This window comes from Drosophila novamexicana, unplaced genomic scaffold (genome assembly GCF_003285875.2).
Source record: "Drosophila novamexicana strain 15010-1031.04,08,12 unplaced genomic scaffold, DnovRS2.1 tig00001856-arrow-arrow-pilon, whole genome shotgun sequence".
Taxonomy (NCBI): domain Eukaryota; kingdom Metazoa; phylum Arthropoda; class Insecta; order Diptera; family Drosophilidae; genus Drosophila; species Drosophila novamexicana.
This window is the reverse complement of record NW_020824901.1, coordinates 270,001-283,515: the sequence shown is the minus strand read 5'-3', so window position 1 is coordinate 283,515 and position 13,515 is coordinate 270,001. Positions and strand designations below refer to the sequence as shown.

At 36.4% G+C, this 13,515-nt stretch overlaps 2 protein-coding genes across 2 annotated transcripts in view; one reads left to right on the top strand and one right to left on the bottom strand.

The window, feature by feature from the left end:
- Window positions 1-1,919, top strand: part of LOC115768613 (serine/threonine-protein phosphatase beta isoform) — a 33,201-nt gene extending 31,282 nt beyond the window's left edge. Inside the window, exons 2-5 of the mRNA XM_030713270.1 lie at window positions 170-517; window positions 833-1,176; window positions 1,234-1,368; window positions 1,429-1,919. Of these exons, the coding sequence (XP_030569130.1) occupies window positions 170-517; window positions 833-1,176; window positions 1,234-1,368; window positions 1,429-1,542 (941 nt within the window). The 3' untranslated portion in view covers window positions 1,543-1,919. The remainder of the gene's footprint in view (window positions 1-169; window positions 518-832; window positions 1,177-1,233; window positions 1,369-1,428) is intronic.
- A 7,951-nt stretch (window positions 1,920-9,870) lies between these two features.
- LOC115768615 overlaps window positions 9,871-13,515 on the bottom strand; it is a 70,019-nt gene continuing 66,374 nt past the window's right edge. Inside the window, exon 7 of the mRNA XM_030713271.1 lies at window positions 9,871-11,498. Coding sequence (XP_030569131.1) covers window positions 10,524-11,498 — 975 coding nt within the window. The 3' untranslated portion in view covers window positions 9,871-10,523. The remainder of the gene's footprint in view (window positions 11,499-13,515) is intronic.

The following is a 13,515-nucleotide window of genomic DNA, read 5'->3' as shown; positions in this document are numbered from 1 at the left end:
TTCTAGGCATTTGTTGCGCCCCCTAAAAGGCCCGGCCCGCTCCTCTTGTTAAAACTATGCTAGAGTTTAGTGTATTTTATCGTCTGTATATGTATATATATAATATATAAGTATATATATTTGCGACATTTGACTAACATTTCGGTTTTCTGGGGGCAAACTCTTTCAGTGCGAAGCTGCCGCACCGGCAAGCAGGTGCAGATGACGGAGGCGGAGGTGCGCGGCTTGTGCTTGAAGTCGCGCGAGATATTCTTGCAGCAGCCGATATTGTTGGAACTGGAGGCGCCATTAATCATCTGTGGCGATATACACGGCCAGTACACAGATCTGTTGCGTCTATTCGAATACGGCGGATTTCCACCGACTGCCAACTATCTGTTTCTCGGCGACTATGTGGATCGGGGCAAGCAATCTCTGGAGACGATTTGTTTGCTGTTGGCCTACAAGATCAAATATCCGGAGAATTTCTTCTTGTTGCGCGGCAATCATGAGTGCGCCAGTATTAATAGAATTTATGGTAAGTGAAGGGTGGATCCTATGTGGTTCGTATATGGATCCCATATGCAAAGTGGAATCACAGCTTAGTTCTTACAATTGCTTTTGCATCGAAAGAGGAGCATATTTGTTTTGCTGTGCATCATATGTTGACCGTATGAATCGCATGTGAAATGTTGACATTAGTCAACTTCCGAAGTAATGGCATATTCATCGTAGACGTGCCTAATGGCAGCTCAGACAATTCTTGATAAGCTTATTGACTACCATACGGACTGATTGTGGATAGCATTTGATATACATTTATTATAGCAGTTTTCGCTTACCTCCATTTCAGGCTTTTACGACGAGTGCAAGCGTCGCTACAATGTTAAACTATGGAAGACCTTCACAGATTGTTTCAACTGTCTGCCTGTGGCCGCGATTATTGATGAGAAGATCTTCTGTTGCCATGGTGGCCTCAGTCCCGATCTGCAGGGCATGGAGCAGATCCGTCGCCTGATGCGTCCCACAGATGTGCCCGACACCGGGCTGCTCTGCGACCTGCTGTGGAGTGATCCCGACAAGGATGTACAGGGCTGGGGCGAAAACGATCGTGGCGTTAGCTTCACTTTTGGCGTTGATGTCGTCTCCAAGTTCTTGAATCGACACGAGCTGGACTTGATTTGTCGTGCCCATCAGGTTAGCAAATCCAAGCCAATCTATTGACTCTCTGTTAACTCTCGAATCCATTTACAGGTCGTTGAGGATGGCTACGAGTTCTTTGCGCGCCGTCAGCTGGTCACATTGTTCTCGGCGCCAAACTATTGCGGCGAATTCGACAACGCTGGCGGCATGATGACCGTGGACGACACGCTCATGTGCTCATTCCAGGTAGGGCACACACATACACATAATCCAACCTTTTTATCATATATTTTTAAATCATTTCAGATATTGAAGCCATCCGAAAAGAAGGCCAAGTATTTGTACAGCGGCATTAACTCATCTCGGCCAACAACACCGCAGCGCAGCGCTCCAATGTTGGCGACCAACAAGAAGAAATAATATATCCATCCGCTTCCATTTCCTTAAAGGTTTAACCTCAACCCCAACAGCAACAACATCAGCAAACAACAGCAACAAAAACAACAACAACAACAGCAAACAACAAATACACGAATAACTTTTATATATATTATACATACGTACATAAATATGTCAAAATTAAATGTGTGCAAGTAATTAACTAGTTGAAAGAGTAAACAAAAAAAACAAACTTCAAATGAAAAATACAAAAAAAAAAAACAAAAACAAAAAAAGAAAATACAGCCCCACAAAATAAGCAAAGAAAATCGTTTGATACGAAAGATGGCTAAAACGTGTTGACAGATTAATAAAATAAATAAACAGATCATCTTATATACATGATATATATATATATATATATATATATATAAAATATAATATATGTATATAAATATATTGTATATGTAACTGCATGTTATTATTAACTGTATACAAAACTTCTATATTATTTATTTACTGTACATGTACATACATGTTGCTAAATGCATATTGACTACACTACACTACGACTACACTACACTATACTACACTAAACTAACTACAACAATAACGACATCAATTTAAGTTCTTGCATTTGTTTTTAAAGATTACCTTGGCCCGACAAAAAAGTGTTTGCCTAATTGTTTATAAAGATCGCAACGAGCTAACCTCCCGCAAATTCCTAGCCCCCAAAAGATAAATAATAACCGTAAACTAAACACGCGATATATATACAAAAATGAGTACAGCGATTAAAGCAATGAATTTATATAGACATATTATTGTAAACTCTATATACGATATTTACTTATATGTACTACAACAACAACAACCAAAATACATACAAATTGCAAATCTATAACTAGGCCACAATGTGCAGTGTTTCCAAACAAAAACAAAATAAAACAAACAACAAAAAAACAATAAAATTAAAAAACAACAAAAAAATCCCCCTTAGAGCAGCAAATAAATGTAGTTCTAATATTTAGTTTCAATATGTATGCGCCGTCAAATGCTTAAAATTGTTTATAAACTAAGTGCGCATTGTAATTTGTCTAACAAGTAAAAACAAAAACAAAAAACAAAAACTATGAAAAATTTACCACTTAAGCGTAAGGCAATTATACTATGTGTATTTTTTTTTATTTATTATTATTTACCTGCTTTAAACTGTATTTTATTAAATTTCTTTTTTTTTCTCACTAATTTATTGCAATTTTTTTATTGTATTTAAAAACTAAAGTTAATATATAGAGGCGAAAAAACAAAAAAAAAAAAAGAGAAAGCGGTAAATAATTTTTTTTTAGCAAGTGACAAGTTATAAATAAATACATATAGATATATACTAAAAATAGGTTTAAACAACTGTTATCTGCGAAAACAAAAAAAAAAAAAGGTAAAGAAAACAACCATATTAAATAAATCTAAATACAAATACAATTTAAAATTGATATTGAGTATGTAAATGGGCGCTTTGGTCTGTGCATTTACTGAGGCTTGTTTTCTGTTAAAAAACAAAAGAAAAAAAACAAAAAGAAGATATATATATAATAAATTATGAACTTTTATCATCAATCATCAAAAAGCAAAAACAAAAAGATGCAAATTTTTAACGAGTTTTTAAGCATAACTTCGAACTTTTGAAACAAGAAATTTTGTGCAGGTTTCTTTTTGTTGTTCACTTTTTAATTCGAAATTCGTAACACGTTGTTAACTGATATACATAAATATATATATATATATATATATATATATATATATATATTATATATTTAATTATTTGATAGCAAATGCTAATATGTATTTTCTTTATTTCGTCATCGTCGAAATTATTAGATTGTAGTGCCTTTTTTGCCTCCCAAAACATGAAATTTGAAATGATCAAGCTATAAAGTTTATATATATACATTCATTCATATTATATACATACACACGCCTAAATATATATATATATATATATATATGTATTGAAATACATTTTATATGTGACTAGAGATGGAAAAACAAACAGAAACTGTTATCAGCAGCTGGCGCAGCTTGCATGTCATGCAGCTTGACGACATGAGCTGCATGGCATGGCATACAAGTCAATTAATTGCATCGCAGATTGTGTTTCATACAAAGGCATTATTGCAATATGCAACGTACAACATGCAGCATTCAAATTAATTCTGCAATGTTTTTAACTCGCCCCTCAATTTAGTTAAATTTTTTGTATAATTATTGCTTAACAGTTTTTTGTAGCTAATGAAATGATTTTAAAACTGAGCTTCAAATTGTTAAGCTTCGTGTGCTTGTGTTTGTGAATGTATATGTATATGTGTATGCATATGCATATGTGTATGTATATGTATATGCATATGTATATGTATATGTAGTGTATATGTGTATGCATATGTATATGTATATGTACATGTAAATGTATATGTGTATGTGTATGTATATGTATATGTATACGCATGTGTGTGTGCGTGTGAGCCAAAGTGCTAGCCACAACCAAGTAAGAGTGCGAGTTAAGTGCACATTCAAAGCATATAAATACACATGGCCAAATGTAACAGCCCTTTCCATACATACACAAATACACACATAAACACATACACAGCCTCACACACAAAATGAAATATGAGATTAAAAAAATAAAAACAAAAAACTACCGTGGTTGAAAAACGCACCACAAATGCATCCAATACGAATGAAGAATACAAAACAAAAACAAAAAAAGGAAAGCAAGTAAATTAATATATTTATTATTGAAAATCAAATAAAATTATTAAAAATGTATGTAAACAAATTTCAACGTGTTTTTAATTATATGCAAAAAAAAAAATAAGTAAAAGGCTCTAGCCGAGAACTCCCTTTTCTTAGTCCAACATCAAATGCATATATATATTCTATTTTAGAAGCTATATGTCAAGTTTGCTGACTCTAGCTCTTATTATTTACCAAAATTGCCCAAGAAACAGGATATCGATATCGATTTTTATCGATTGCTTGGAAACGGAGTAAGTTATCGATTATCGGAAACAAACTAGATCTGCGCGGGAGCTAGGAGCACCTATATCTATTTCAAGTCTCTAGCTCTTATAGGTTCTGAGATCCTTGCGTTCATACATACGGACGGACAGACGAACGGACAGACAGACGGACATGGCTAGATCGACTCGGCTATTGATGCTGAACAAGAATATATATACATTATAGGGTCGGAGAAGCTTCCTTCTGCCTGTTACATACATTTAGATTTTGCACAAATACAATATACCCTTATACCCATTTTTGATGGGTTCAGGGTTGAAAAAAAGCATGATGTAACCCCTTGGCATTTTTTCGATTTGGGTCAAAATTTTGGATTTCCTTTTTTTGATGCCAATCGTGATGATTTGGAAGGTCATATCTCCGCGCGGAGTTGTGTCGTTTTGGAACGTCATATTTCCGCGCGGAGTTATGTCGTATTGGAACGTCATATCTCCGCGCGGAGTTATGTCGTTTTGGACCGTCATATCTTCGCTTGGAGTTATGTCGTTTTGGAACGTCATATCTCCGCGCGGAGCTACGTCGTTTTGGAACGTCATATCTCCGCGCGGAGCTACGTCGTTTTGGAACGTCATATATCCGCGCAGAGTTATGTCGTTTTGGACCGTCATATCTCCTCGCGGAGTTATGTCGTTTTGGAACGTCATATCTTCGCTTGGAGTTATGTCGTTTTGGAACGTCATATCTTCGCTCGGAGTTATGTCGTTTTAGAACGACATATCTTCGCTCGGAGTTATGTCGTTTTAGAACGACATATCTCCGCACGGAGTTATGTCGTTTTGGAACGTCATATCTCCGCGCGGAGTTATGTCGTTTTGGAACGTCATATCTCCGCGCGGAGCTATGTCGTTTTGGAACGTCATATATCCGCGCGGAGTTATGTCGTTTTGGAACGTCATATCTCCGCGCGGAGTTATGTCGTTCCAAAACGACGCGAGGTCAACAACTCATTTCAACCCATCAATTTTTAATTTGTTTGAATGCCGTATGATAGTAGGGATTCGTACGAATTCAAAAAGGTATAACATTTCAATAACAGGATATATTTACCCGAGAGTTAAAAAAAAAAATCGTCAAAAAAGTTTGTTTTTTTTTTAACTTATATATGTTTATTGTATTGAATTAAAAAATAGCATACATTTTTATTACAAAACCGTTAGCTTAGGTGGTATCTCGCCAATCCTGGTTGGCTCCTCAGGCTTTATCGGGGACAAACGTCAAAGCCGTCACGTAGGTAGTCGGTGGGCTCTGGGGCTTCTCCTGTGTCGTTGTTGGAGGAGGTCTCTAAAGGATCTTTTCTTGAGCCTTCTGACTACACACCTCTCAGCGATGTCTCTTGTATGGGTTGGCGAATGCTTCGACTCTGAGATTACTTGGCCGAGATAGTCTAAAAAAATCAACAAAACAGGTTGATTATACCAACGAAACGTTTATCTAAATCAATATACTAACTTTGCATACCCAAGCCATTTGCATGAACATAATATTAAACAAGTAAGAGGTTCTAGTCGGGAGTTCCGTTCTCTTCTTCCAACATCAAATGCATATATATATTCTATTTTAGAAGCTATATGTCAAGTTTGGTGACTCTAGCTCTTATTATTTACCAAAATTGCCCAAAAACAGGATATCGATATCGATTTTTATCGATTGCTTGGAAACGGAGTAAGTTATCGATTATCGGAAACAAACTCGATAAATTAAAGCATATTTTGTATGATGAAAGGTATAAAAGGTATAACATACCAAAATCATCATCATAATCATCAAAAAAGTTTTAATTTTCGAACCGACCCCGATTCTGAGGAAAAACGTGATTTAACCCTTTGCTTTTTTGTCAATTTGGGTCAAAATCTAGATTTTAGCTTTTTTAATGCCAATCGAGAGTACTAAATAATTATTATTGAAAACCTGGCATTATTTGTCCGAAATATTCCAAAAAATCATCAAAAACGGTGGACTTTTCAGTGCCAATGTTAAGCTTTAAAGTAAGCTCCTCCTAACCACAATGCAGTCGAGACAATAGCTTTATGAAGCTTTTACTCACCTGTAAACTTGACCGTAAAGCTTGGAATGCTTTTGAGTCCTGCTAACCAACTAAAATACATCGAAAGCTTCAAAGCTGCACACATTCCGAATGTTTATTTTTTCGGAGTAAGCAGGTTTCAAAGCTACAAAACGACTGTTAACTAACAGCGATGCTAACTGTTAACTGACAGTAGCCAACGGAATGTTGGCGGAATAGCCCTGAGCCATGCCGTAACAGCCTGTGCTAGCAGGTGGTCCCCACTAAGCTAGTTTCGCTAATGATGCAAAGCTTAGGGCTGATATAAAATTTGGGGGAACTCCTGCTGCGCTTTTGCATGATGTCCCCGCCGCCAGGACACCCAATCTCCACCCAGCTATTGTTGTAGCTGCCATTTCGTGAAATGAAAACAGGCGGAATTGTGTTTATTTTATGTTTAACATTTATTTCATAATGTTTCGAATGGTCTTGATGAAGCGCTGCATGAACCATAAGCCTAACCACTCAGTAATCATTCCGTTGCGTATCGAAAAAAGATGTCTTGAAAGAAAACAATTGAAACGGAATGAAAAAAAATTGAAAGCAACTCTAGCTAGCGTTTGCTTAAAAGTTCAACTCCCCCAAAAAAATGAATCAATGATGTTTAGATGGAGACTTATACTAAGAACATTTAATTAATACACATAAATATATAAATATATGTATGTATTTAGATAGCTGTCGAACGACATGTATGCATGCATTAATGCGTGTATATCCTGTAAATCGGACGACAGGTTCACAAATATAGTTGAATTGTTTAAGCTACCGTTTTAGTTTCTCTTTTATGTACTCATAGAAATGCATCACATTGAAATTGTAATTCTTCGAAATACTTTCTGGCCTCTGTTATTAGTTTAGTTAAAGTGGATCAGCGTAAACATTGATAGACATATATAAATATATATATATATATATATTGTTTGACATACATATTCATAAACATATATTGTATATTGTGTATATATCGTTAAACTTTCTCTCAAGTGTCTGATGCTTTCAAGGTTTGCATAGAATACGTTATATAGTTTTATATATTTCTTGTTTTGTTTCTTTCTTTACTTGGCTAAATGTCCTTTTGACAATAAATTCATTATTTAACACTAGACATGTACACATTCAAATGGTATTCATATGCAATTACGCTTACAGCTAACATTTAAAATCGTATTTTTTTTTTTTGGTTATCAATAGAAAAAATTTAATATGAGTTTGCGTGTCTTTGCACTCACAAAAAAAAAAAAAAAAAAACAAAAAAAGAATGTTACCCAAACTTTGGAAAACCTCCAAAAATATGACAAATGTTTGACAAATTTCTGAAAGGTGAAAAAGGTTCTTCTATTTAGAATAAATGAACCTAAACTAAACACTTTTTTTTTTGCATTAAATTCTCAAAAATTTCGCTAATTTTTCAAAAATTTCGCAAATTTTAAATTTTTTTTCCAAAGTTTAGGAAAATGTTGTTTATAATATCTTTTTTTTTTTTGGTTTTCAAGTGTGGCACTCGCGCCTGGCACAGGCAATTTTTCATTGTTCATTTCAGAGATGTGTAAGTAGTTGTAGACATTTAGCAAGTAAATATGTGTAAGTTCCGACACAAGCAAGTAAATACCCTTGCCATAAGCTAAAATATCCGCGATTTCGTCGTCATTCGTTGGCATTTATCCATATATCGAGTATCGGGCGGAGTTGTGCTTAAATATTATTTGACAAAAAAAAAAAAAAAAACGCACACATATAGAGTATTTGATTTGAACATGTAAGTTCACAATACGCACACCCCGCCACTTGTGATTATTATATATATAGTTATAAATAAATATATATATATATATATATATACATATATACATATACATATATATATATATATATATAAATGTTTAGATGTTTAAAGTTTTGCTAGCAACACCATATGGGTATTCCCTCTAGCATTTAGAATTAACTTGATTGTTGGTTAGCAACACATATCCAGCTTAGTGTCTGGAGTTATTTAACTGCATTTTGTGGCGTTAGCTTATTTTAATTTTCTTTTTTTTTTTTTGTTTTGTTTTGCCAAATTTTCATGTTTGAAACTTGGTGACAAGCAGTTCAAGTATTCGCGCAATCCGTAACATCCGTTAGGGTGTACGTACTTCGGCGCAAAACTGAACCTTATTGTGTTGCTCAACTGCTTTTTGGTTTATATGTATATTTTGTTCTATATGCAAGTAGTTTGCATTTATTTCTAAATAGTTTTTTTTCATCTTCTTCTACTTATCTTCTTTTGTTTATCAACGCGGCAAGCATTAAGGAAAAAATTTTTAAGTGTATATATATATATATGCATATATATATGCATATATGCATATATATAATAATAGTGTGTGTATATATATGACAGGAAAACTCACAGATATGTATGCATCAGAGGCATTTTTTTTTAAATACATTTCAGGTGAAACCGCAACATTTATCTTTTTTTTTTTAAATTTTTTTTGTATATTTTATGTATTTTTGTTGTTTCTTTTGTTCTGCTGTATTGTATTTTGTTTAGTTTGAGTATTATGTTGTACTGGATATAAGTATATAATATATAATATTTCTATATATATGTATATATATATATGTGGTAAAAGGTTATACAATATGATATTGTGTGTTGAATTCGACGTGTATGTGTGTGCGTACATCCAATTGGCATAATATTAATTATATTAATATTAATAATATTAATTTCAATTACATGACAACATACAAACATTTAGAATTTGAATAATATATCGTATGCACATCAATTTCATTGAATCGTAATTGCGTATATATGTAGTCGACATTCATATCATATCATATATGTGTAGTGTTTATATATATATATATATATATATATATATATATATATATATATATATATATATATATATATTAATATGGATTTAAAAATACTTTCTTTAAAGTTGCATTTACGCTGAAATTCCATTTCAATTAATTTGCATTTTCATTTTAATTTCGTTCCATTCCATTTGCATTTGTCTATGCCGTTTTTGCTGAATATCATAATTTTTCATATTTTTTTGTAAATTTTTGTTTTGTTTTATTTGTTTTTTTTTTAAATTTATATATTTAATTGGGAGTATTTTTCTTTGTAGGGTTTACAACAACGCATGGTTAAGTTTAATATCAACGCACATTTACCAAGATTATATAATATTGATTTCAATTCAATGAAATATGTTTTCTTTTTTTTTTCAAATACAATTTCAAAGTGTTTTACTTTTTGCAGCTTGGCATCCGGCTTGGAATTGTTGTTTGCCGCGCCGTCTTGAAGCGTTTAGACTGCCCTTTGGCCGCCCTAAACACTGACTAAATTCTATCAATAACTAACTAAATACGTGCCTGGTGGTGCCACTTAAGTGACACACCCTCACGCCCCGCCCACACGTCCAAATGTCTGTATCCAGGTGGGCGATACTAGCTTCAAAAAATGCAATCAATATTCCAAATGCCGCTTCGCTGTCAATAGTCAATCCCAATCTTTCTTACTAAAATTAACTTTCTACTTGCTTTGCTATAAATAATGCGGCTCGCGCCGCCCGTTCGCGAGCACCTCCTGGCCACAGCCCCATCAAAATCCGGCAGCCAAGCAAAGGCAAGGCCCTTGACTCTATACTAAATACTTCTATCATAGCTCTCTTCTGCATTGAAACCGAAACTGAATCTCTATCGTTGGCGCTTCAAATTTACAAATTTCTTGTCTTCTTTTAATACTTGTTGTTGTTGTTGTTGATGTTATTCTCTGGCGGCTGGCCAGCTGCACTGCGCCCCGTGTGCTTGGCCAGCGTTTGCCCTTCCCCATCTATGGCTTCTTACGCTTGGCAAACATCTGGGACCACAATCAGAATCAGACATTTGTTGTCTTTGGCACGGCGCCAGTCTCGGCGGCTGTCTGTGACTGCTCGTCATCATCCCGCCGCTCCAAATGTACCTGCACAACATGTTGCTCCACGTTCTGCTCGTTCTCGTCCAAGTCCCTGGCCAGTGTCTCGCTGCGCTGCAGCCGGCGCTTGTGCGCGCCAGAGCTATGCTTATTCTTAACAGCTGGCACCGGCACGCGTATATTTATCTCGTCGTCTGCAGACTCGATGCAGTCCAGCTGGGAGATGTCACCAACAGCGGCTGCAGCGGCAGCAGCTGCAGCAGCTGCAGCAGCAGCAGCACTCGTCGACGGGCCATCGCCAATTGCTGGCGAGGAGGAGCCGGTGGAGCTGTTATGGCCCGAACGCCTGCCATTCTTACGGCTGATAGGTACATCATGCAGCGTTAGCCTCTCCAGGCGCAGCTCTTCCAGGGTGGCCGATGTATAGCCCGGACGCATGGTCTCATCCACATGGACCAGCACGAAGGGCAGCTTCAGCGACAGCTCACCGCCCATGCCGCTCAATGTTAGCTTTACCTTCACATAGTAGGACACGTAAATGGCAAACACGTTGCGATCATCTCCGAATGCGTTGTTGCCGCTGCTAGTGCCCAATGAGCCCGAATTGGGTGGCTGTGGCATGGCCATGGCCGGACTGGGCATTGGCTGTCCAGTGAGCAACTGGGCCGCTTGCATAACAAAGTTGGGCGATCGTATGGCCGAAGCGGCAATAGCTCCGGTTATCTCATCCGGCTCAGTGCTGCGCTGCAGCGTATCCTCCAATGCTATCCAGTTCTTGGTGGGTCCGCGCTGCGGGCGCAGCGCCACGGTGGTATTCAGAGTGCCGCCAGATGGCACTGTCCGGTCCACAGCAGGCGAGATGTTGTCCGAGTCGGCGACCACGTTCTTGAACTTGCCATTATTGAACATGCAGACATCCACATGCTGAATGGCGCAGACCTGCCAAAGATTTTCACAAAAAAATACGAAAAACAAAAATAACGAAATGTGAAGTGAATGTAGAGCAAAACAGGGTCATGGGGCCAGGCAACAAGGTCAGTGGGTTGCCCATTAAGCTGGCCATGTCAACGCATGGACGTAAGTGTTATATCAATATCAAGGACACACAAAAGTCATCGGTCAGCGGGCAAAAAATGACAACACCGAACCTGCAATACGCTAACAGACAGTCAACAGGCACTTAACAGACAATTAACAGAAGGCCAATCAGAAAACGTATTATTATATGTTTTACTATATGGCTAAGAAGTGAGATATTATCTACAGAGATACTATATAGTTTTAGATCAAGACTTTTTTGAGTCGCATCGGAGTACCCTCCTTGTTTGAAGTTGAACCAAAACTTAACCCTGATTGGGTTTATAAAGAACAACCGAAACGAGTCTGTTTAATTTCTAATATTTTAAACACAAAATATTAAATTGACAATGAAATATAAAATTAATAGACTACCAGTTTACGAACCGAATATTAAGGCTGGGCAATAAATATAGCTAACAAGCAAATTTCTATAAATTCACTTTAAGTTGAAAATAAGTCAAATTAATTTATAGCTGCAAAAGTCGGCCTATTATATAACCCATGGTTATAAGGTTTAAAATCATAATTTAAATTCGTTTGTTAACATTTGCACTTAACATGTTAATTAATTGGCTGCACCTTGATTTCAAGTCAACTTCAGTGCTGCCAGTTATAATTTGCATATCAAAATTGGCAGCACTGGTCATTTACATAAACACAACATATAAAGTAAAGAAAAGTGTTAAGATCGAATTTTTTATCATCAATTAAATTGTCAAAAACGGCAGAATCCAGGACGAAGTCAATTTTTGTATTTTTTAAGTATTTTAGAATATTTAAGATCTCAGAAGCTTTTATAGTTCCTAAGCTAACGTTATTTTGGATCTCAGTTAATAAACATTGTAAGAAAAGTCAAGAAATTCAGTTTTATTGGATGTAAGAAATGTTTTGCACGAATTGAACAGCAGAACGAACCATTATAAATCTTCTTTCTTTTGAAGACCTGATAAAAGACATTGAGCTGCAGTTGCAAATGCGACGAAGCTTATCACAAAGTCAAGTCAATAACTACGTAAGGCAGAAAAAGTTAAGGCCGTGACACATGCCCAGTGTGTGTGTGTGTGTGTGTGTGTGTGTGTGTGTGTGTGTGTGTGTGTGTGTGTGTGTGTGTGTGTGTGAATGAGTGTGTTTGTGTGTACTGGCTGAAATTATGGTAGCATTATTTGATTGCGTTACCGCGCTTACTTCAACGTTATCTATGGGCAAGCCAATCAAAAGTAATGCAGTCAATTACGTCCATAAATGTGGACACCGCTCGGCAGGGGAAACTTTGAATGGTGCACAGAGGGGAAGTGCAAGGGAAAGGGAAGCGCTGGCACCGAGGGGATAATGGGCATTGCGCTGCCTCCGAAATTGATTTGCTGTTTGTTGCTGCAGTTTGCTTGGATTTCAGTTGTAATGAGGCTTATTTTTGGTTCCCAATACACACGCAAATTGATACACGCCGATGATGCGGGCGAGTATATACCAAGAGGGGGGGAGGCTTGGCGGGGCAGCAATCGGGAGGCAAGAGGCAGCAGGCGATTTACCAAGTACTGGCCTCTGGCTATGTGGCCGAAGCGAATCGGTAAAGGCTATCAAATTTAATGAGTCTGTAATGTCTGGAAATCGTTACACCAGCGTTCAGCTGACCACAAATGTTTTCACTAATTTAACAATTGGTTATTTTATAAACTATCTCTCGGGTATTATTTTCTGTTGGTTAACATATTTTCCAATTAATAGTTTCTGCACAGCTCGATTGATAATCGAATGTTTAGTATATGCTTAAATATCAAATTAAATATTTAAACACACGAATAATGCTCGGCGTGAAGATACCCTGTGGCTAGCACAAAATACCTCTTGCAATTGACAAACAAAGTTTTACAAATCG